This window comes from Sturnus vulgaris, chromosome 10 (assembly GCF_052056855.1).
Source record: "Sturnus vulgaris isolate bStuVul1 chromosome 10, bStuVul1.hap1, whole genome shotgun sequence".
Classification (NCBI taxonomy): domain Eukaryota; kingdom Metazoa; phylum Chordata; class Aves; order Passeriformes; family Sturnidae; genus Sturnus; species Sturnus vulgaris.
The window spans coordinates 16,721,513-16,744,312 of record NC_142252.1 but is presented as its reverse complement, the minus strand read 5'-3'; the positions used below and the strand labels follow the sequence as shown (position 1 = coordinate 16,744,312).

Here is a 22,800-nt window from a genome sequence, read left to right as displayed (position 1 = left end):
ACGGTTCAGCCCGTGGACGACTATATGGTGATAAACTATCCAAAAATGTGATCTTTGCCGTTATGTCAAGAAAGCATTTGATGAAGGATAGCAATTTTTCTGGGTTTCTCTGTCACAATCTTCATGAAAACACTTTGGTGTCATTTTCCTCCGCCCGTAGGAGCCCGTACCTCAGGCTCGTTTGCAATTTCTCCCAGGTATTCCCGGCCAGGGAATCTCACGGATCCCGGGGACGCTCCTGCTCCCCTCAGCCGAGGAGGGGCGGGGCCAGCGCGTGGTGCGTGACACGTAGAACTCGCTGATTGGTCGACGGCGCCGTCCGTCATACGCCGGCTGGGCGGGGCCGCGCGTGCCGGCGTTGCCGGGTAACGGCCGCCCCGGACAATGGCGGCCGAGCCGCCCCGCGGTGAGGGGGAAACGGGAGCGGGAGCGGCCGAGCCGACACCTCGTGTGGGGACAGGGGACTGGGGGACAGGAGGAGGCGTGTGCGGAGAGGCCCTGTTCGGGCTGAGTGTCAGGAAAAGGGTGTGGGCGGGAAGCTTTGTGTGAGGGTGCGCGCTGAGCGGGGTGAGGGGACCTGAGTGGGTGTAGGTCTCCTCAGAGGCCCCTTCTCTTCCAGATGAGCGGTGTAGGGCAGTATCAGGTGCTGGAAGAAGTCAGCAGTGTGGTGGTTCCAGGTGCTCCGTGTTAGAGTGCGAGGGTGTCCATCCCTAAATAAATCCGCCATGCCTGTTTGTTTCCCTGTTAAAATTCCCCGGTAACACTCGCTTCTGTTGCAGGTTGGTGCCTGGCGATATAAAGTCGTAGGAACAAGCGGCAAAGCTGCTTAGGACTGTGTTGAAAAATGCTGGCAGAGAAAAAGCAGTTAATGGTGGCGAGAGACCTTTACACAGACCCCATATTTCCGGCCAGCGATACCTCTATTTTTTTTGATTATTGTACCCCACTTGCCCAGTTCAGAGGCGAGATATCTTGGTTGAGACCTAAGGTGAGTTTTAAGGTATAAAAGGCTGATTTTAGCAGAACTGGGCTTTTAGGTAGTAAATGCAAGGTAGCATTGAATGACTACTTCTGGGTGGGTTTTTTTGTTTAGAAATACAGAAGTGGATAAACCAATGTGTGTCAGTGTTAACAATACATGAGTTACAGTTTTAAGTCTAGGTGCTTGTTTGTAGGCTTGATTTAAATCCTCTTGTAGAGCTTTTAAACTTCGTGGCTGTAGTAGGAATTCAGATATTTTATTATTAAGATGTTTCATTACACAAATTATGTGCATACCAAGTTAGAATGCAGCATTATGTCATTCATAAATTTTTTGGTATATTGGATGACTGTTTTCAAAATAAGTAATTGGATTTTAGAGTTTTTCAGGAGCCTATTGCTTTTTTTTTGTGGTTGATTTCTTTGATAACAAGAAAGAAAACTTTTAAAGATTATAACTTGTCATATGACTTGTATTGCTTTTAAACTTATAGCTGGGTTGCAGAGCAAGCTGTATTAGGGCTAAAAGCTTTAGAATGCATTTCTGCAGTACACCCATTTAAAGTGAATTATTTATGATACTACCTTTATGTAGAGGGCTAAAAAAGGCTATAAGAATGTAATGGAGGAAAAAAGTATGTTGTCTTGAGCTGTATTTTTTCCCCTGTGTCTGGGGCTGTCTGTAGAACAGTGACAGAGCTGTTGGTTATCAAGTGTAATTGGCAAACAAATTATTTCATGGAGTCGAATGTGCAGCTTCCTGCTCTTGTACTTTACACCTTGATTGCTGATGAGTTAACTTCCATCTCTTGCAGTGTTTATATATAAGGAGAACCATTTCACAAACTCACTTTCAGATCAGATTAAGTGTTCAGGACTTTGCATCTGGAATTCCCTCTTGTGCTACCAGCTAGTCTGTTTTTTTATGCCTTAGGAAAGGTTTTTCCCTCGTTCTAATTTTGTGTTTTTTGTTATTTGGAATGTGCAGTTTAATGTGGATGGTATCAGCCCTGTCACATTGATCACAAGTCTAGCAAGGAGCTGATGAATTATGTTATCTTTCACTTACTACACTTTTGCTAAGGTTGCACCTGATGGTGACAGTTGTGTACTAAAATTCTTGTGGGAACTGGATTTACATTCATGAAGTACCTGCAAAATACCCTCAAAAGCCATTTATTTGTTACTTTTACTTAGGCTGCGTATGAAAAGGAAATTTTCTAGAAGTAAAAATTCCCTTATTTTATGAGAGAATCTCTGGAGCCCTCCCAGTCCCTGAAACACAGACTTTCTTAGAATGTCATGCAGGATTTGGCTTTAACTCCTCTTCTTTAATTTTAGGACATTTGTTCCTCTCCTCGGTTATTTTCAAACAATCTGCAGGATATGCAAGTAAAACAAGGAATTTTGGGAGACTGTTGGTTCTTGTGTGCCTGTGTAGCTTTGCAGAAGAGCAAATACTTGCTGAACAAGGTATGGAGAAGTTTCATGTTAGAGAAGTTTTCTTCACCTAATTGACATTTGTGTATTGTTCTGGAATCCCGAGCTGTTATCTGAGTATTGCCTTCATTATGCTCAGTTTCACTGATTTTGTTATATTTTTTTCTGTGTTTGTTACAAATGGTTGATATTCAGTATATTTTAAACTAGTTTTGTTTTCAAAAAATAAAAATATTTAATTATTGCTTGCCTTGATTTTGGCTTTTGCCCTCCAGGTAATCCCTCCAGGTCAGCCCAGCTGGACAGATGAGTCCTACCAAGGCTGCTTCACGTGCCGGGTCTGGCAGTTTGGCCACTGGGTAGAAGTGACCATTGATGATCGCCTGCCTTGCCTTGGGGGCAAACTCTGCTTTTCTCAGTGTCAGACAGAGGATTTGTTTTGGCTCCCACTACTGGAAAAAGCTTATGCAAAGTATGTGAACACTGCTGTTGATGGAAATAGAACTACAATATTTGTGTATTTCTTCTGCTTATTTATTTTACCTGTCTGCTTTGGGTATAGATCTGAGTGTTGTGGCTGCTGGTGGTCCCATCCTGGCTTGTGCAGACATTGTTCTTTAAACTGTAGGTCTGTAAAGTGTGCTTCCAGTTGCATATGAAGTAAGACAGTCTTAGGGCGATGATTCTGGTGAAAAGTAAGCTGCAATCAATTGTCAGGCTTCAAATAATGTTTGTTAAGTCTCTGTCCATTAGTTATCTAACTTGTTAAGGGAAGATGAGAGCTCAATGAAAAGCAGAAAGCATGCAGATATTTTCATGGAAGGCAACAACATTATGTAAGTTTGTGCTAGTTGAGGCTCTGGTTATGTGAATTTCACTGCTATTTTGTATAATTTGTTAGTCTATTGTTTTAGAAAGAAAATGCAGCTATTTAATGCTGTATGGCACATCAACAAAGCAATTTAGAAGCAAAATGCACTGGTAAGATAGATACCTAATGTCCCAAAGAACCTGAGCAGAAGATTTTGTGGTTGCCAGCAGAGGGCAGAGGCAGACTTCAATTATAAAGTAACTTACTCAGCTGTAGATACATTGAGCAGAATCTCTGAACCACCAATGTCATGTTAAAGCTTCTCTGTAGGTTTGAAATATAATATTTGTTTTCTGCAGAGATCTTATTGTTCAGTCTTGTAATTCTGTTTTAGTCTTGACTTCTTTTGCTATATTTTGCATCTGCTACATCAAGTGGGGCAATCTCTTGGTTTGCTTAGGTTGTTGAGGGAAGTGCTGCTCTGGTTATTTGTGCAGAGTGAAAAAAGAATAATTGAAGAGAAAGAAATATTTTTATTTATATAGAATGTAGTTCGTATATCACAAAATATAATGTAAGGAGTGGATAATAAGGTACAAATGTCTAGTACTAGAGAACAGCAGTTTTTAAATAGAATAAAGAGAATGTAAGAAACTTCCCATCAAGCAGTGGAATGGCTTACATAATCTTTAGATGTTGTGTTCTATATAAATAAGCTAGTATGTTCTTTCTCTCACATACTTTAGGTTATGAGGTAGGGCACAGTCATGACTATGATATAGAGTGGGGATGCAAGTGTGTAGGAATCGTGTTTCTTTCGTTCTGCTGTGTGTACAAACTTTTTCTTTGTGTTTCTAAATTTTTTTTAATGTAAATTTTTTAGAGTTCATGGATCTTATGAGCAGTTGTGGGCAGGACAGGTGGCAGATGCTTTGGTTGATCTGACTGGAGGAATTGCTGAAAGATGGATCCTGAAAGGCCCTGGAAAAAGTGTGGAGAAAGAGAAGACTGGCATGGTTTTGGAGAAGGCAGTGTTTAGAAGATTAATGAATCTGAAGGAACAGTGTGTAATAAGCTGTTCAGTCCTCAGCTCCAGACAAGGTGATAGTAAATGTCTCTATTAACATTCAGAGCACAAGGCAGCCAGCAAATACAAGTGCTGATTCTAGTACTAAGGTATAATGGTATAATTTGAAATGTTTGGATAAATGAAGATTTAAGGATGTTACTGAGTTCAGGATGGGGGCTGCTTTTGAGGAATGCTTTTTATATTAGAAGCTAATATGGTCAGTTCTCAAAAACAAATGCACCCTTCCCCAAAATGCACTCCTTTGAAAAAGCACCTCAAAAACACCATTGAAAACCTGAATGAATTTCAGCACAGTGAATTTGTAGGGATTTGAGATCAAGGGGTGAGTTAATACACTTTGCAATATTCCTTTATTTCTCTGTAGTCACTACAATGAACTGTTGGGGTTTTCTTTGTGCTGTTCTAATACAGATTTAAAACCAGTTTCATTTTATCACAAAATTGCCTTGTTTCACTAATGTTATTGTAAAATATAAAACAGATTCTTTTTTTTTTCTCTGTTCAGGCGCAAGTGAACTAGGAGAATTTCATGCCTTTATTGTGATAGATGCATTGAATCTCTCTGAAGTGTCAGGCAAGGAAATCTTCCTACTACGGATACGAAATCCTTGGGGGAGGCGGTGCTGGAAAGGGCCTTGGTGTGAGGGGTGAGCAGTTTTATGTTCTTTTGGAAAACCGTTTGTGTACGTTCTGAAGCACAAAGCTTATCTATGTATTGCATAGGCAAATGCTACTAATAATCTGTAGCAGGGGAGAGAAGAGACTTCAATACGTCTGCAGTCCTTTAGAGAGTTGGGAGTCCACATAGCTTATTGGTTCTGAGGCTAGTAGATTTGATCTCCTAGTTGTCACAATCTAATTTTTTTAATAAATTTTTTGTTTATCAAATCATCATATCTTTTTACAGAGACAAACTTAAGGTGTTGGCTAATTTTTTGTTTCTGATTTTTTTGCTTTTCTGTTGTTCTGCCATAGATCTAAGTATCTTTGATCATCTTTGTTTCTTGCAGTCACTCAGCTTGACTTGACTCTCCTCATTTGGTTCTGGCTCAGCTGCAGAAAACAAGTAAAGGAGTAATTATAAAACTATAGCAGAAGGAAGGATACTTATAATTGTTTCTTTTGTGCTCTCATTTCTGTAGATTGATATAAGTAGGAGAAGCTGTAACTGAGTCCATATAAAGTAGAAATAAAGAGGAGAACTGTTTTAAAGGTTCTGCAGAAGTATGTGTAGCAGCTCAAATAGCAAAGTAACAAGAATGAAAGGGCAGACTGTACTTGCTTATTTTGGAAAATGTTAGCATGTTTTGACTGTACAAAAGAACATGCAAATCTTGACCAAAGCAACAGGCATTCAGCATTAAAATATGTTAACAATATGGTGATGTTAATGAACATTTTTGTAGAAGTGTTTTTTTTCCCTGAGTTAGAAAGATAATTTAATTGCATTTATTGAGACTTCAGCTGATGTTCTTTTCTTTTGACAGTGCTTTGGTTATACGCTTGGTCTCTTGTAGTTTCTTTGTCAAGGAGTAAGTTGCCATGTAGTTGCAAGAGGATAGAGTTTCATTGGGTGACCTTAGAGCCCTGTTTTATTCAAGTGCAGAACTATTCTTTTTTGCTAGTAAAACAATGGGAAATGTTTAAAATTCTAGCTTTTAATGAACCCTAAATAATGAGGCATTTAAATTCTTGGTTTATCAAGACTTGGCAAGCAGGTTCATGGGGGTAGCCAGTTGCTTAATACAAATGGCACTTTTTGATATAAAGCATTAAAATTCTTGCAGAACAATCACAGTGCAGCTTGTTTTACTTTTTTGCCTCTTTTTTAAACAACAATTAAAAATGCTTATTTTGCTCTCAGACTTCTTACTGTAGTGACTGTTGTAAACAAAGCACCTATTTCACCCAGAAGTCTGTTTTGCATCCAGTCTGGTATTAGGCTGTTTCGAAGTTTTCTTTACTAAGTTATGACTTGTGTTTCCTATGGTCCCTCTCACTGACAAGCAACGTGCAGAGAAATTTTCAATGCAATTATTTCACAGTAAAATGAAGAAATCCCTTCTTGCTGTCCTGCTCCATAAGATATTTGGTAGAACACTGTTCTGGAACTCTACGGGGCAAAGAGCTGAATGTTATTTTCTGTCTTATGTGCAGTGGTCAAGGATGGAACCAGCTAGATCCAGTAGTTGCTTCAGAACTCCTCTCACAGATCCAAGAGGGAGAATTCTGGGTTGACGAAGAGGAATTTTTCAGGGAATTTGATGAGATTACTGTGGGCTTTCCAGTCAATGAGGAAGGACAACTTCAGAGCCTCTATACAGGTGTGATATGGGAAGACATGTTTCTCATGCAAATAACATTATGTCAAGGGGAAGAATTTATTTGAATTGCAAATGGGTGTAACTAGACCATAATTTTTCTTTCTCAGTTTTCCCCTCTCCTTAAGATTCATAGGCCTTTTCTGTCTCTACTGAAACAAGAGGAAATTAAAGATCTTTAGAGAAACCATTGATATTTCTATGAAATCTCGTTACTTGCTAGTTGGTTGAGCGATTAGTGTCCTCTGTCCAGAGGGCTGTTATTCTGGACAGCCCTGTGATGTTTTATTTTTAATAGTTAGATACACTTGAGATTTCTAGTAACAGTTTCTTGTAAAAATCACGTCATCAGTCTGTTATTACCAACAGTGGCATTAATTCTCATGCCTCTCAAAATCTTGGTGATTAATTTCTTCTTTGGAGAAGTGTCAGGCTATGACAGCATGTTTTCTTAGGCTAGGGAATCTCTGCCGTATACCTGTTGTGTAAAATTAAGCAGCTTCCCAGGTCTGAAATGCACACCATGGTTTTCTTATTTTGTTAGAGAAAGTGCTGTATCACTCACAGAATCTCTTTGGATCCTGGGTGAGAGGCCAGTCTGCAGGTGGCTGCCGCAACAACAGCAGCTTCCCTACCAACCCCAAGTTCTGGCTGAGGATCTGTGAATCGAGTGAGGTGTGCATTGCTCTGCTGCAGAAACACAGGAAATACAGCACTGACTGGGCTGGAAGGATTCAAAATACATCTTTGACTGAAGGCGTACAGGGAAAGAATTACCAGGCTGTGGGATTGCATGTCTGGAAGGTAATACAAAAGTAATGTTTTTCTCTTTGCAAATAGAAGTTTAAAAGCATTACTGAAACATTAGAGTAAAATCATTCATTTCCTGTGCCAGTGATACTGATTCAACTGGTCACAAATTTTCTGTCTCTGGTTTATGTTGGAATGGTTCTGTTTATCTCACAGATACTGTCTGTACAAACTATTACTGGACCAGTACTTCCTTCTTATCACTGAGCACTTGGGATTGTTCCAGACTAATGCATGACATTTCAGGCTGATTACTTGAAGCCATTCCTAAATTTACTGCTCCTGAATATTAACTCTTCCTACTTCTCTTTGATGTTCAGGTCATCTGCTGATATACATGCATGCTTAAACATATTTTAAACAATATTTGATAATTTTTAATTTTATTAAAAGCTACTCATTTTTCCTAAACCACCACACATCACTGTGCATCTGTTCTAGGTGGAGAAGAAACGATTTAACCTTCCAAAGACCCTCTCTGCTCCTCCAGTTGTAGGTACCGTCTGCCATTCCTACGATAGAGAAGTCCATGTGTGCTGTGACCTTTCGCCTGGCTTTTATCTTGTTGTTCCCAGCACTTTTCTGAAAGATGCAGTAGGCAATTTCTTGCTTCGTGTATTTTCGACGGGAAGGATCTCTCTCAGGTAGGTTTAAAACAAAACAGAGTGTTTCTTAAAATACAAGTGTAGCACTAAGTGGGAATGTTCAGAATATTTTGAAAGTGCTGTGTAACAGCATGGTGTTGTCTTTGAATTCATGAAGATTTCCCAGCTCCTGATTTTTGTCATGAAGCTGCTACTACCTTTTGTTAAAATACTAGCCAGGAGTAGCCAGATGAGTAGCATCTTGACTCTAAACTGCAGCTTAGTGCTATATGCAGAGTCAAAATATGGTGTTGGTAGCTGTTTGAAAGCTGGTCAGATTTGTTTATATTCTGGTAGTACATGTTTTATACATTTTAGTTTCTTTTCTCTCTTATGTTTGATAGTGAACTAAAGCCACCACCCACAGATGCTGCCCTCTGTGAAGAGCTCCCAGCTGGTGAATGGGAGACAGTGCAGCTGCATGGATCCTGGAAGAATGGGCTAAGTGCTGGAGGTAGCAGGAACTTCCCTTCCTTCCATACCAATCCCTGCTTTCCCCTCTCCATTCCTGCTGGGCCGGGGAAAAGCAGTGTGAAAGTCACCCTCCGTCAGCACTGCCTGGATAGCAAGTGTTGTCCAATAGGTTTCCATATTTTCCAGGTAAGGCTTCTGGTCAGTTTGATTGCTCTTTTGCCAAGAGTGAAGGTTAGCCTGTGAGCACAAAGCTCCTTGCAGTTTGCTTCTGGGAGAAACACAGACTTGCTCTGGGAAGTAATGCCCATGAAACATATGGAATAACTTAGGTAGTTAGCATAGTAACCAGGTAATTGGTTCTACTGAATTCTTACAAGGTTCTAAATGAGTTTTAGAAATAATGAACTCTTTTGAGGATTTGCAAAGAATTCTCAGTGCCCTAGTAATTGAGAACCAGACCTTTTGGTAATTCATCATGAAAACTTACCTTCTTTGTGTCTAATAATTAAATGTCCGTAGGCAAATGATATTGGATGAAAAGGACTGCGATATCCTGAGCAGGTGATCAGAAACAAAACAAGATTTGATTTGATATGGATAGATACAGATTCTACATGTGTGTGCCAGTGTTCAACTGCATAAATGTAACCTGAGAAGCAAAAGTTTAAGTAACTATTTCACAGAGAAAGGTAGCTTTATTTTTAGAAAACATGCTTCAAAAAAAGGTGTTACTTAAGTGAAGAGTCTGGATTTGGGTGCCAGAAGTAATAATAAAACTTCAAGTATACAATATGTGAAGAAAAAATTGCATTTTTTATGCCTATAGGAGAGTGAGATGAAGTCTAATATCACTTTTTAGTACAGGAAAGACTACTAGATATAGGAAGGACACAGTCTATTCAGCAGATCCCTGAGGTGGAAAAGAAGTGCTTTAGGATGCAGCAGGGAGGAATAAGATCAGACAACAGAGAAAGCTCTAGAGCTATGTGAGTAGTGGGTTCTATAGGTTGTCTACAAACAGGCTAGGAATGATTCATCTGTTCTTAGTACTGCCATCTGGGTTTTCTGGAAGCTTTTCCATTCCTCTTCTCTCTAGCTCTGTACAGCAGAGCGGGTATTTGAAATAGAGATGGCCCATGTCACACTGTAGTGTCCTAGAAATGAAACATTGTGAGACCTGAAACAGATGAAAAGGTAGGCATGGTTGCATTCTTTTTTGCAGGTGCCTAACAACAGCTGGAAACCACAAACTACTTCTTTTGTACACTTGGAGCCACTGGTGAGCTGTGTTCCTCACTGCTATTCCCAGGAAGTCAGCCGACTTTGCAGGCTTCCTGCAGGAAGTTATGTCATTATACCTTCTACATACTTGCCCAATACAGAAGGCAATTTTACAGTGGTCATAGCAACCAAAATAGACAGGTAAAATTATGTTGCCTTTTATTTGCATTTCTAGTCTTTTTAGTGCGTATACTACAGGACGCATGGAAATGACTGCAGTAATGTATTCTCTTGATGGAAACTTTTTGTGACATCTTCGTATTTCTGTTGTGTTTGCATGCACTACTTAGCACTTTGAGTATTTTGGAAGAATGACTAAAAAGGGTAGTATTTGTTAAATCTTCTTGCATCAGTTGCTGAATGTCTATTGCTGGAGGAGATGACACTAAAGTAATTAAATACCAGCTGCTGTATCATCAATGTTAGGATTTACGTTGGAAGCTAATAATGCCTTTTAAAAATCAGGGTTGTTTTTGAGAAAATGCAATGAGTAGCCAGCCTTATTCCAGGTAGTTCCTCATTATGATGTGAATAACAACAGCTCTGAATCAGAATTGTAAATTCCATATGACTGCAGTAAGTCTCAATAGAGTTGCAGAAAGATTTGCTAAGGGAAAGGGTATGGAACAAAGCCTGATATAACTTCTCTTTTTGAAGTAGTTTAAATACTTGATATTTGCAAGATTCCCAATGCTTTGTACAGAAATAAGTGTGGTTTGGGTTTTCAACAGGAAGCGCATTCACAGCCGGGAGACACTTGGACAAGTATTACAAGAAGTAAGTGATATATTTTGATGTATTTATTCTCGGTGTCATCACAGCTCTGCTTGTTTTAACTACATATTGTATCCTTCCTCCATCTGATTGGTTTTTGGTATCCTCTGTATTGCAGTTTTAAAATTCTAATGATGATATAGTGTTTAAAGGCTTAAGAAAGTACAGCAAAATGAGAAGATTAGGTTTTTATTTGTTTCCCTACAGCCAGCCCATACAGCATCCCACCATTATAATCCCTCCTGGAGTGCAAGTTGTTTTGATCAAGTTAATGACAGCTATTTCAGATTTTGGTTCTGTTTTGCTTGATTAGATAGGCATGTAATATAAAAGAGTTAGATGTGAATACTGAGTGACTAATACTTATGGTGTTTTTACTGAGTGCAGAGGAGAACTTTAGTTAAAATTAGTTTCATTAAAAAATAAAGTATTATTTTAACAGTGGTTTGGAGATACATGATTTGGTTGGTGGATCAAAACATGTCCTTGATAACACTCTGCTTATTAAGTGGAACATGACCATCTAGATACTTGGGTCTTTCTCTTGGGGTATGAACAAAACAAAAAATGTAGGAAAAGATCTTCACCCAAGTTTAGAATTAGCTTACTCATTTTCTCAATCTGGGTCATGTTGACCAGTGATTACATTTTTTTTCTTAAAACCACACAGTGTGAATTTTGTGTACTTCACTCAGTGGGCACAGACCTGTGTGTACCATATGGTTCCTGTTTAATTTTTAATATTAAGAACTTTAATATTTAGGGGCTGAACTATGTCATGAAGGTCCTTTGTTACCATTGTTTTGGGAACAAAGTGTTGCAAGACCATTATATCAAAATTATATTCCTTTATGTTGTTTCATGGAAACAGAATCAAAGGCAACTTAGATTCCTCAGGACAGCTTCAAGAATCTGGAAATTGCAGTTACATTTTTCTATCAGTGGGAGAAATTAATGTCTGAATCTAATCTTCAACAGTATGGGCTCTTCTAAATACTGAATTTTAAACTTTCAGGGGTTTAGCTTCTGAGGGTTCCAGGCAGTCTGCCTCACTTTGGGCTAGTGCTTTCTAAAAGATACATAACAACAGAGCTTGATGTCAGTGTACTTTTCTAAAAGTTTGACTGTGTTCTCTAGTTACTGAAGTGATGAGATTTATGAGTTTTAAAGTTTTTAGGTTTTTTAAAAGGATGTTTCAGATGACAAGTTTGCATTTTGACCTTAGTTTCTAAATCTTTCTTTTCTCTGATTCACTTCAATTCCTTCTTGACAAAAAAAACCCTGATGAAATAGCTTTTTTTCCTCTGTATTACACATTTTCTTATAGGTTTCCTTTACAACTGTGATGAAAAGGTAATGTGGAATTCTTGCACTGCATCAGGAAGCTGAGGAATGCCTCATCTCTTGCTCTTCTCAGTTTTAAATGGAATAATAAGAAGATGCTCTTAGCCCAGCTGTTTTTCACTGGTACCAACTGTCAGGGCTGTGATGACTTCTTTGTAAAAAATACCTCTTTTAATCATGAACACTCTGAATATTTTGTCTTCCCACATTTTTAGAAGGAGCATTGTACAGCAAATTATCATGTACCTCAGTTCTTCAAAAATACAGGTGAAGAATATGTGCATGTTTTAATCCAAACTGCAGTTTTGGAAGAAAACCAGAAAACTTACATGTAAGGCCAGGTTGAATGGAGCCCTGATCACCCTGGTCTTGTGGAATATGTCCCTGCCCATGGCAGGGGGATTGGAACAAGATGATCTTTAAGATCCCTTCCAACTATAACCATTTATGATTGTGAAGTAATATTTTATTGGGAAAAGAATGCAACCTGACAGAATAACTTCATGTGACCATGAAGTTTTCATGAAGAAGAGCTGGATATACCTCAAGAACCATCAAAATACATTGGAGTAGAAAAAGTCCAAGTTTGTACCTGACACTGCCAGTCCTGCTGCTGAGCACTTTACCTTGGGCCCTCTCTGGAACCAAGCAGATGGTGGGTTCTAAGGAAAGATTTTTATTTTATTTTATTTTTTCGTGAGTTTTTCTTTAATGAACATCAGAAATAAAAAAGACAAGACTTGAAAACTGTTGAATATCTTGTCAGACAGCTTTTGTAAATCTGTAAGAATGTATTTTATGAAAGAGCTGCCCTCACTGCAAGAAATGTGAAGTTTAAGAGTTTTTTCTTAATTTATGTTTGAAAGTGTTTCTTATTCAAGCAGGATTTTAAAAATATTATATTTTCCTCAATAAAAATAAAGTAACATTGAAAGTTTTCAAATGGCTTTTATTAAAAAGGAAAAGAATGTCAATGATTAAGTGATGTATGCATTTGTTCTGTGGTAGCAAACATTACCATGTGTTAAAACCCTGGGGTTTTTACTTAGTGGAAGGGAATAATTGGAAATATTTGCAAGGAGGATCAAGTCTTCCATTAGTTTTATGTCCCAGAAATATGTAGTATGCTGCTTTTGCTTTTAACTACATCCTGCCATAATTTCTGCTGGCTCCTGTTTAACTTTGAAAATTGAAAGGATTCAGGATGCTTTCAGCTGAATTTTAAATGGTCAAAACCTTCCACATCTCCTGATGTGGAGAAAGAACAGAAGAAAACACCATGAGTAATAAATCTCTACCTAATAAAACAACTGAAGATGTTGACATCATTTATTTTCTTAATTACTTTCTCTTCAAATAGGAAATTATTGGATCATACAGTGTTTCTAAACAGAAGGAAAGGTTTGTGAAAGTGCATGGACCTGAGTTGTGATGAAATAGAATTGGATACTGAGGAAGTGAAAAAAGTTGTAAGGATTTCTAAATGGGCCAGGGTTATGAGAGGCCTCATACTACAATAATTTTTGTGTGTGTGAAGTTTGGGCTGCACAATATAATGCTTTCTGGGAGAGTGAAAGGCAAAGGCCTCAACACTAAGTTGTGTATACTCTGTTACCTCCTGCAAGATCATCTAAGAAAAGACCTATGAACACAGAAGATTAACAGCTTACTGAAGAAAATTTTATTCAAGCATCCGTACTGAGCAGTTGTCCCATTTTAAGAGTGTGATACCTTACAGAGCACATATGCAGGAAACTACTTGATACAGGCTACTTTTCTATCATCCTACAGCTAATTCACTGGTACTGTAAGCCTGAAAATACATTTTTTGGGAAATATTGTCTATTTGTATATGCCTAAGACTCAATTATATGAGTTTGGTAGGTAGACTTATTTTCATTTCAGAAAGTTCAGTAGATGAGGTCAGACCTCCTAAATAAAAACACTATTAACTTGCTGTGTTGAGCTACTTCCATCTGAATAGAATTGAGAGAGTGAAACATTTTTAAAGGATCTGCAATTATTAGCAGGCTGAAGTCTCTCAGCATTGCAGTGTGTTGCAGACTAGCGTGGAATAGCACAGAGTTTATATGGATGTGGCTGCAATATTGCACCCAAAATGTACTCCAGATTGATTTCCTTTACTCCCTCGGGGAGCTGGAATGTAAATGCCCGAAGGAGGTTGGTAAAGAAGATGAACAGTTCAACTCGTGCCATCTGTTCTCCCAAACAAACACGATGTCCTGCAGAAGAAAAGCAGGAGTTGCATGAGTAAAGTTAAATTCTGTAAAAGAATTTTGCACACAATTCTACTGAGTTCCATAAATTCTGTTAATGTAAGATAATTATTTCCTATTTCCTTCTATAAGGACAGAAAATGCTTTAGGAGGAGAGAGACAAAACATTTAACTGGGAAACTGTGCACCTCTGTCAGGTGTTTGATTTGGTGTTGTGGTTGGGTTTTTTATTTTTTTTTTCATCCCTGGAGCCCGTAAACGATTCTCTGTTGATTCTTGTTCTGTGAGAGCCATGAATTGCTTCTTAGCTAAGCCAGATTGTTAAAAGATTAATATACTGAGGAGTCTTATTTTGGTTGCTGAGAAGGGGAGGGTTGGAGCAGTGTGGGATGCAGTTCTGAAGCCAAGGAGAAGGATATAATTAGGATTTCTTTAACAGAAATTCAGAAGGGTATACTGAGTCCTTGTGTCAGGAACAGATGTGTGAGCTAAGGGAGTGAAATGTGCAGTGATATAAAGACTTAGTGACTCATTTTGGCATATTGTTTACACAGGATATTTCAGGATATCTATATATTCCAAACTAAAAATCCCCCAAAGATCAATATTCAGAATATATAAATACTCATATTACATAAACAGAAAACAACCAGAGCAAGTTAAAGAAATAGTCCTATGCCACAGCTGAAATGGGAGCCCAAATTAGTTGTCTTGATTCATGGCCATTTGGTGAGTGAAGGAGATAAGATGATAAATACCTGTTTTGCAAAGATGATTGTAGGATTTACAGACAATTTAGGCAATTCTAAAAAAATCTGAATTTACTACATTTAATCTATGTGTTACTTAGTATGCTCTTTGCTTTTCTGCTACAAGAAGTTTATAGTTAGTATAACATCATGGTAACACCAAAAAAACCTCAGCTGTTTCCCAGTGGTTTTATGATGAATTTTTTAGTAATGATACCACTTTCCTCTTTTGTGCTGCTTTTTTTCATAATCAGTTTATTGGAGAAAGTGGTGGACTAGAGAAACTCACTAAAGTTGTTTGATACTGCTTTGCATTCTTTTCCCCTTCCATATCTTTGAATCCCTGCATTTTGCACTGTAAGTTAGTTAAGTTGTATATTGTAATATGCTTTGAAAAGCTACGAATTTTTTCTGGTTGCCTAATAATATTCTGCTGAAAACTTACAAAATCTACTACTTTTCTACAGATACAAGAAAACCTGGTGCTAGACTATTAATGTAGGATTTGGGAGACTGAGGTTTGGTTTCCTACTGCACAGATTTTCTCCGCATGTTTTGAAAAATCACATTCCATTGTCATTGGCCTTCCTATTTGTAAGGTGAAAGTAAATCAGCTTCCTGATTTAGGGGAATCATCTTGATTGAACAGGTAACTACCCTCATTTAACACATTAGGAGATAAGAAGCTCAGATATCCTTATGGTAGGAGCCCTGCATATGCCAAGGAAAGAGCATTGTGTCTCCCAGCCATACTTATCCTCTGTTTGAATATATAAAAAATACAAAATGCACAACAATATTTGTGGCTCTTACAGCAGAAGACCTGACTTTAAATCTTTGTGTCAAATACATTTTTATAAATGTATGTTTTTATAATTTTAGAACTTAGAGGTAATATTTTTAATCTTCCTGCAAAACATGGCAAACAGGAATATTCAAGGTCAGGGTGTTACCTGCTGAGAAAGGTAAGAATGCCTCTTTGTTCACGAAGTTGCCATCCAAATCTAGGAAATGATCTGGGTTGAACTTCCAAGGGGTTGCCCAGTGCTCAGTGTCATACACCACAGAGTGCAGATTTGGCAACACAAGCGTGCCCTGCAAGAAGCAGCAGAGATCTTATTTTCCATAGATTTTCCTTCTCTCTCTGTCACATAAATGTTAAATGTTAACAGCTCAAAGATGTAAGAAATGACGGTATCTGTACCTTTTTAATGTGGAAACCCAGCAGAGTTGTGCTCCTCAGGCACTGCCGAGGGACCCCAACAGAGGTGACATTGCTGTAGCGCAAAGCCTCGTGAATGACAGCGTTTGTGTAGGGCAGCTTCTTACGGTCTTCATAGCTGATAACGTGCGAGGGTTCCAGAACAGCCTCTATCTCCCTTTGAACTTTTTCTGTAGACAAATGAAATAATATTATTTCCCATTCCCCACCCCTCCTTTTTCCCCCCAGCAGATTTTTGTATGAGAATGTCCTGTACGAGGGAAATAAAAGAAATTATGTTGCTGTGAAATGCACTGGCATGTGGTTTGATTGCTGTGTAGGTTTCAGTTGATCAAGGAAATTCATCTCCTGAAAGCACAGGATGATGTCTCATTTAAGACATATCCTACTTGGTGATGAGGATAGTACCATTCTGTGTTTCAAAAATCATATTAAACTTCGAAACGACAGGTAGAATTTCTATTGTTAATAAATATGTATCAGATTGGGTATATTTTAAAAACTTTTCTACTTCGAAGGTTAGGAGGAGACTAATTAAATGTCTTTAATTTGCTACTCTGTCTTGCCAACCCCTTCTAGTGAGATAAAACTGGCTACTACTAATTTCAGCTACTGTTGCTGGTGAATCAAATGGGAAAGCACCTGTTTTTTTCATTTATTGACCTTCCATTTTCTGGATCTCAATTGCTGATATTGCACCATTCATGTGCATGTCTTGCAAGTGATTGAGCTAATACTTACTCTAATGATGTTTATTGTGATGTTGAATGCAGTTCTCTCTGGTAGTGGTTTTGCTCACCTTGTATTTCTGGGTATTGCACCATGTAGAGCAGTGCCCAGAGAAGGGTGGTGCTTGTTGTTTCTGTCCCTCCCAGCAAGAGATCAACCACAGTCTGAACCATATTTTCTTTATTGAATGTAGAAGTAGGGTCATCCTTGGTCTGTAGGGTATATTTACAAGAAGACTATAAAGTAGATAATTTCACCAGTCACATTGAAACTGTCATTGTTTGATGATAACAGTGATCAGCCCACCAAATCAAACACCTTCAATGTTAATCAAATAGAGTGTGAATGTTAAAATCCTTTGGCAGTTATTAGAACAGCAAGTGTTTGTAGTAGGCATTGAAGCCAAGGAAGGGAGAGTGTGATAAACAGAAACTTACTTTTGTTATTTGAGCCAGGTAGAAGTCAATAAGATCCTGTGGATCTCCTGTGTTGTGCCTCTCATGAGCCTGGACCTCTTTCATGACTAATGTGTGCATGAAGTCGTTGTATGCAAACACATCCTGATGAGGCCCTGGGAGATGGTGCATGAGCCATGGGAAAGCATCGTACAGCTGTGGTGTTAAACAGAAAATAAGGAATGTCAGATCCCAGTTCTGATTCCCTGATAATTGTGAAGTCACTGCAACACGTGGGCAACCAAATTGGCATGGGAGGCAATACACAAGTAAGAGAGATTAAATGCTGGGAACATGATTATATTTTGCTTTTTGGATCAATACCTAGTAGTGTAACAGGGGTTCTGAAAATGGGTGATTAATTGAGTGCAGAATCTGACTCACAAACAGATTTTCCCAACCTTGAATTTTTTACTGTGGTTTTTTTTAGGCATTCCGTTATGAAGAACCTGATAGGGTTGTAGAATGCCAGTGTGCCAAAATCTGTGCAAGTTAAGCAATAGGTAGGGTTTCAAGAACTTAAAAATTATTCTTAGTGTGATGAAGTTGTAACTTGTATCTTATAGGAAGCTCAGAATAACTCAGATCTTCATGGTAATATAAATTATGAATTGAAACAAGATATCTTTTCAAAAGAGCATCCATTTGATGACTTAGTTCTTTTTAACTGCATTTCTGGATTTGCAAGACTAAATGAAAATTACATTTTAGAAGTGCTTTCATTTTAAGAACTAAGAATCTTAAATAGACAGTATTCTGCAAATGATTGCTCATTGGAAATATGTGAAAAGCAGTGATGATCTAGAATTTTAATTTTAGGATGTGATTTACAGACACAAAGAAGGATTAGAAGCCAATAATTACATATACAAGGTATATATTGATTTATTACTTCACTGTGGCTTGTAGAACAATGGTATGTTTAGAAATGGAAATGTTTGTGAATAGTTTTAATTTCTTTTGACTTGTCAAGTACAAATGCACCTTAAGGAACAAGAAAATTAGATTCTTACCCTGCCCCAGATAGTACCTTGAAAGTAGATCACAAAATAAATAGCTTTGATGAGTTTGCTGAAAGATTCATCCTCACTGGAGAAGCAATGCCCAAAAACAACAGCACAAATGATATTTGCAATTGCATGGACGATGGAAGTGTGGGGGTCAAAAGGTTTGCCTGTGAATATGGGAGGTGCTGTGAGAACTTCTGAATAGACTACAGCAAGAAAAACGAGGAAGACTTTTTTCAATGGTGAAAAAAACAAGGCATCATTCTACTTTTAGAAAAAATTCTTGAGTGAAGCCTGGTTTAATACATATTAACTTCATGAATTATAAGTGCATGGAATTTTAATTTTCAATCTGCTCTTTATTCCTGTAAAATATAATGATTATCAGTTTTGAGAAGATAAACAATTTCTTTTCCCTTCTTTGACTTGTGGTCTGGGTTGTGTGGAAACACAAACAATTAATTAGAGCATATGCCTTCAAATATGGAGGTAGATATTTAAGTTTCACAGTTAAAAACCAAAACAAACAATCCTCACCCCACCCCCCCCAAAAAAAGCCAAAAAAACCCTAAAAGCAAAAACAAACCAGAAAAAAAATAGAGTTTTCATTTCTTACTTCTGTTGAAATTATTTATCTCTTTTTGGTTTTCAAGTATTGTCTTAACAATCCAACCATAGATGTGTTTTTTTCCCCACAGACTGAAAAGGCAAAACTCATATAATAGGATGGAATATATCTCCCATTGAAAAGGATTAAATCCAGAAGAAAATAAATGAAGTACATATTTCAATGGCAAGGACAACCTTTGAAGTATACTCCTATGGAAAATGCATCTCTGACTTCAGTTCAATGCTCTTGGTTGTTCTTGGAAAGCGTAAATAAATTTATTGGATTTTAAATTGAGAAGGGATTGCATGGTAGGTAAAGCTTTGGGCTGTACAGGGACTCGAGGTAGATGATTTTTTTCATCTCCTACATTTTAAAGATGTGTGAATCTTGCTCTCAGAAAAGAGATGGGCCTAGTCCAAGGATAGTTGAAGAGAGACCTCAGGCAACCTCTCTGTGTTTTCACATGGAACATGATGTGGGTGAGGAATTTGGCTGCCCAGAATATTTATATTTAATTGCTTTATTTTGGCAGCCTGCTAAAATTCTATTGGTTTCTATTTCATCCAAACCTTGAAAAGAAATTTTTTTGGATAACTGAACGTTACATTCCTTGTGTTGGGGTTCTTTCTCTGCCAAATCCTAAAAGCCTGCTGTCCTAGAATGACTTCCAGCAGGTCATACATCGTGTATTTTAAGGAGGGTGTTTCTATACTCGAGTGTAAGAATCATTGCCAGCTGTGTTGATAATAATAATTTTTAAAACTCTCCTTTTTTTAAAAAAACCCAATTTTATATTGCCCACTGTGCAGACAAAACATTTTTTGCAAAGAATGCAGTTAAGAAGCCAGTGAAAGTTCTACTAATATCCACAATATCTATATTACTTGTAAAAATGTACTGTGAACCAGTACATTTACCAGACCTAATATTTCAGGAAAAGCTCTAAGTGCTGCTTTTCTAGTGAATTTACCTTTTGTATTTGTAAAGATATCCACAAGATGAGAGGCCTCTGTTTGAATTTGATGCTCCAAATTGTTCTTACCAAGTGCCAGACTTCTTATAACTGTCATGCCAAAGCGTCTCTGCTGCTTCCAAGTGTGGCCACTCGTCAGGAAAATACCTGAAAAACACAGAAACATTTAGTTCATTGCTGGGAAGGGAAATCCTTTCACTGCAGGAGGCAAATTTTTGATTTAGATGAGGTTGTATTTCACAAACAAGATACACTGATATTAGATTTTAGAAGCTGGGTTTTGGTTTCTGAGGATTTTATGACCCCCAGCTGCTCATAAATGTGTTCATGGAAACTGAGTGGGTTTTGGTGAGGACTGAACAGCTTTGTCTATAGATATCTTCTACATGAGCAGTCTCCTGGTTTAGAAATTATACAACTAAAGATCATCTTCTCCAGGCAAGTATTCCTTTGGATCTATTGGGAAGGAAGAAGACTGAGCGATGTGCTTTATAAGACAAAACATTTTTAGTTTTTCCTTAACATTCTTAGCTCTGCATGAAGCATTTTTGCAATGAAATCCCAGTTCTGCCCTGGTACAGCAGTAGGTGATGTGTGTGCAGAGGAAAACATCTTTCTTTGCACCTTGTTCTATCTTAATCTTGTGTAACCCCTTGTACCTTTCTCGCCCATCATATCCCTGTAGAAAGGGGTGAGAGGTCTTCCAGAAACTTCTTCTGAGTGGGTGACAATGCCATCTTTTACTGCTTTGTATCCATTCAGCACAACCAGAGGTGTCTGTCCCATCCACAGTGTATAGATGTTTCCGTAGATGTTGGTTAACTGAAGAGTTGATAACAGGAAATTTGTAACTATAAATCAGTGGAAAGCATGCACTCAAATATCAATTTATTTTGGAGTTTTCTGTAGTTATAATTAAACCCTTTTGTTGGCATCAAATTGAACTGCAGGTTTCAGAAAAAAATTCTGTTATTGATGTGCTTTGGGAATAGAAGATAATTGCTCCTTATGGGATAGATGCTAAGAACATCTCTGAGAAGAACACCTCTGAAAATTTCACAGAAGGAAAACCAGCAGGTTACTTTGTCAGCTCTAAATCAAAGAACAAATGATTACAGGCAAATCCCAGAGCTTTTATCTTTATTTTATTAATGAACAAAAAATATGGTATTTTCTTATCTCTAATTTACAAAGTAAGCAAAGAAATGTTCTTGCTGTATTTTCTATAACTTCGACAGGATTTTTCTTATTTTCTTCTATTGTCATTCCTCACATCATGCTTATATTTTTCCTTGTAATAGTGGGAAGCAAATTCCTTACTTTTTCAAAAGTAATTTTGATTGGCTTTATTGGTTGTGTTGTAAACATAACAGCAATCAGATTTTCCTGTTTTGTTTTAGTAGTAACCTGTTTACAGCAGACAAAGAATCTTTTTGCTGTAAAAACAAGGAAAAAACCGTCTGTTTAGGGTACATGTTTGGTCTTCTAATGGAGATGTTCCAGTGGCACTGGTGTCAGGAAAGGGGAACTCTGGTGGAGGTGGCTTACAGGGCTGGATACCAACATAGAAAGAGAATGAAAGTGCCAATGAAATACCATTCTATGACAGTGCTTGTGAGAATGTAACCAAAAGAGAGAGAAAATAGCAAGGACTAAAGCAATGGTAGTGTTTGTTAGTCAGAAATATTTTTAATAGTGCAGGGTCCTCAGAGGCTTTGAAAGTAGCTGGTAATCTTGCATGAGGTTTAAAAAAATAGTGTTTTAGGCTGTTCCTATGCAATGTCCAATTTAAGTTTAAATAGATTCAGACTGATTTTCAACCACAGAGATAAAGAAATACCTTACTGAGCGTTTCTCGGCGAAGTTTGAAGTCCAGCAGCCACAAATTTCCGATGATGGGGAGGGGAACTGGTCCTGGAGGAAGCTGGGTTCGCATCCATTGCAGCTTGAGGAACTGCAAAATCAGGAGACACACTACTAGAGCTATAAAAATCTCACTAATCTCCAACATTTTATCAAAATTTTAACTTCTCACTGGGTCTTGTCTTTTTTTTTTTTTTTTTTTTTTTTTAATTTGTGTATAACTTCTTCTGAAAATTTGGATTTGTGGAGATGTGTTTCTTCTACTGAATCCAAACTCCTTCTAAGGATATGCCTCCTGTAGCCATCTCTCTCTGACAATCTACAGTTTTCTCAAGCTGAAGTCCTTAGAAAAACAAACTATGTGATCCTTTGTGGTTAGCCAAGCCACACCCACTTTTTTATAATATGTAATTGTGATCTGTCTTTTTTTTTTCACTTAGAATTTCGTTTCCTTCTTAGCCTTGGTAGTGGGTCAAAGTTCCAGTTATTGAATAGTTATCTGAGGTTTTCAAGAATTTTGCATAATGGTAGCACCTCAGGCAGTTTCATGCATTTAAACATTGAAATGCATTAGTTATTGTCATTCTGAAAAACTACAATTGTTGTGTGGTTTCTTTATAGAAGAAGAAACATCTACACAATATCATAGGTGTCTGAGGTGTAAAAGATTGAATTTATGCAGTATAAAGCTAAATTACTGTCTTTAATAAGAAAAAAGGTAATTTAATAATTTGAAGAGTTTCTTCTTTCCTCATTTATCATATTTATGATATTATGTGAACACTAGCAAGAGATTATTTTTCTATCCATCAGATTGTATGATGTTGTCTAACTTTTCTTTTTAAAAAAATTTAATGTTATGCTAAGTTTTAAAATCTTCTGGTGCAAATTTTGGAGATGAAACCATGCACAGGTTCTATTTGATCTGTGGAAAATAACAAATAAATGGAAGAAAGAAACAAAACTTTTAATCCCTACTGATTTGTGGATCCCTTAAGTTTACCAGAGAGGTTTGTACCAGGATGTAGCAAACTTTGAGACTTAC

General features: G+C 37.6%; 2 protein-coding genes across 2 annotated transcripts; one reads left to right on the top strand and one right to left on the bottom strand.

Annotated features, from left to right (window-relative positions):
• The first annotated feature begins 261 nt into the window (after positions 1–261).
• Positions 262–13,220, top strand: CAPN10 (calpain 10). Its single transcript, XM_014871602.2, has 13 exons — positions 262–406; positions 780–988; positions 2,323–2,454; positions 2,697–2,893; positions 4,116–4,333; positions 4,828–4,969; positions 6,480–6,646; positions 7,188–7,447; positions 7,895–8,097; positions 8,442–8,697; positions 9,734–9,933; positions 10,524–10,569; positions 11,894–13,220. The coding sequence occupies exons 2-13, from the start codon at positions 845–847 to the stop codon at positions 11,921–11,923; spliced, it is 1,995 nt and encodes a 664-aa protein (XP_014727088.2). The 5' UTR covers positions 262–406; positions 780–844; the 3' UTR covers positions 11,924–13,220.
• Positions 13,221–13,609: 389 nt separating this feature from the next.
• LOC106850358 (cytochrome P450 2J4-like) lies at positions 13,610–22,079 on the bottom strand. Its single transcript, XM_088170924.1, has 9 exons — positions 21,733–22,079; positions 20,552–20,714; positions 19,890–20,039; positions 18,316–18,476; positions 17,285–17,458; positions 16,918–17,083; positions 16,101–16,288; positions 15,850–15,991; positions 13,610–14,153 (listed from the first exon to the last, which is right to left on the bottom strand). Exons 1-9 carry the CDS (start codon positions 21,901–21,903, stop codon positions 13,975–13,977), a joined length of 1,494 nt encoding a protein of 497 aa, XP_088027050.1. The 5' UTR covers positions 21,904–22,079; the 3' UTR covers positions 13,610–13,974.
• Between the last annotated feature and the right edge of the window lie 721 nt (positions 22,080–22,800).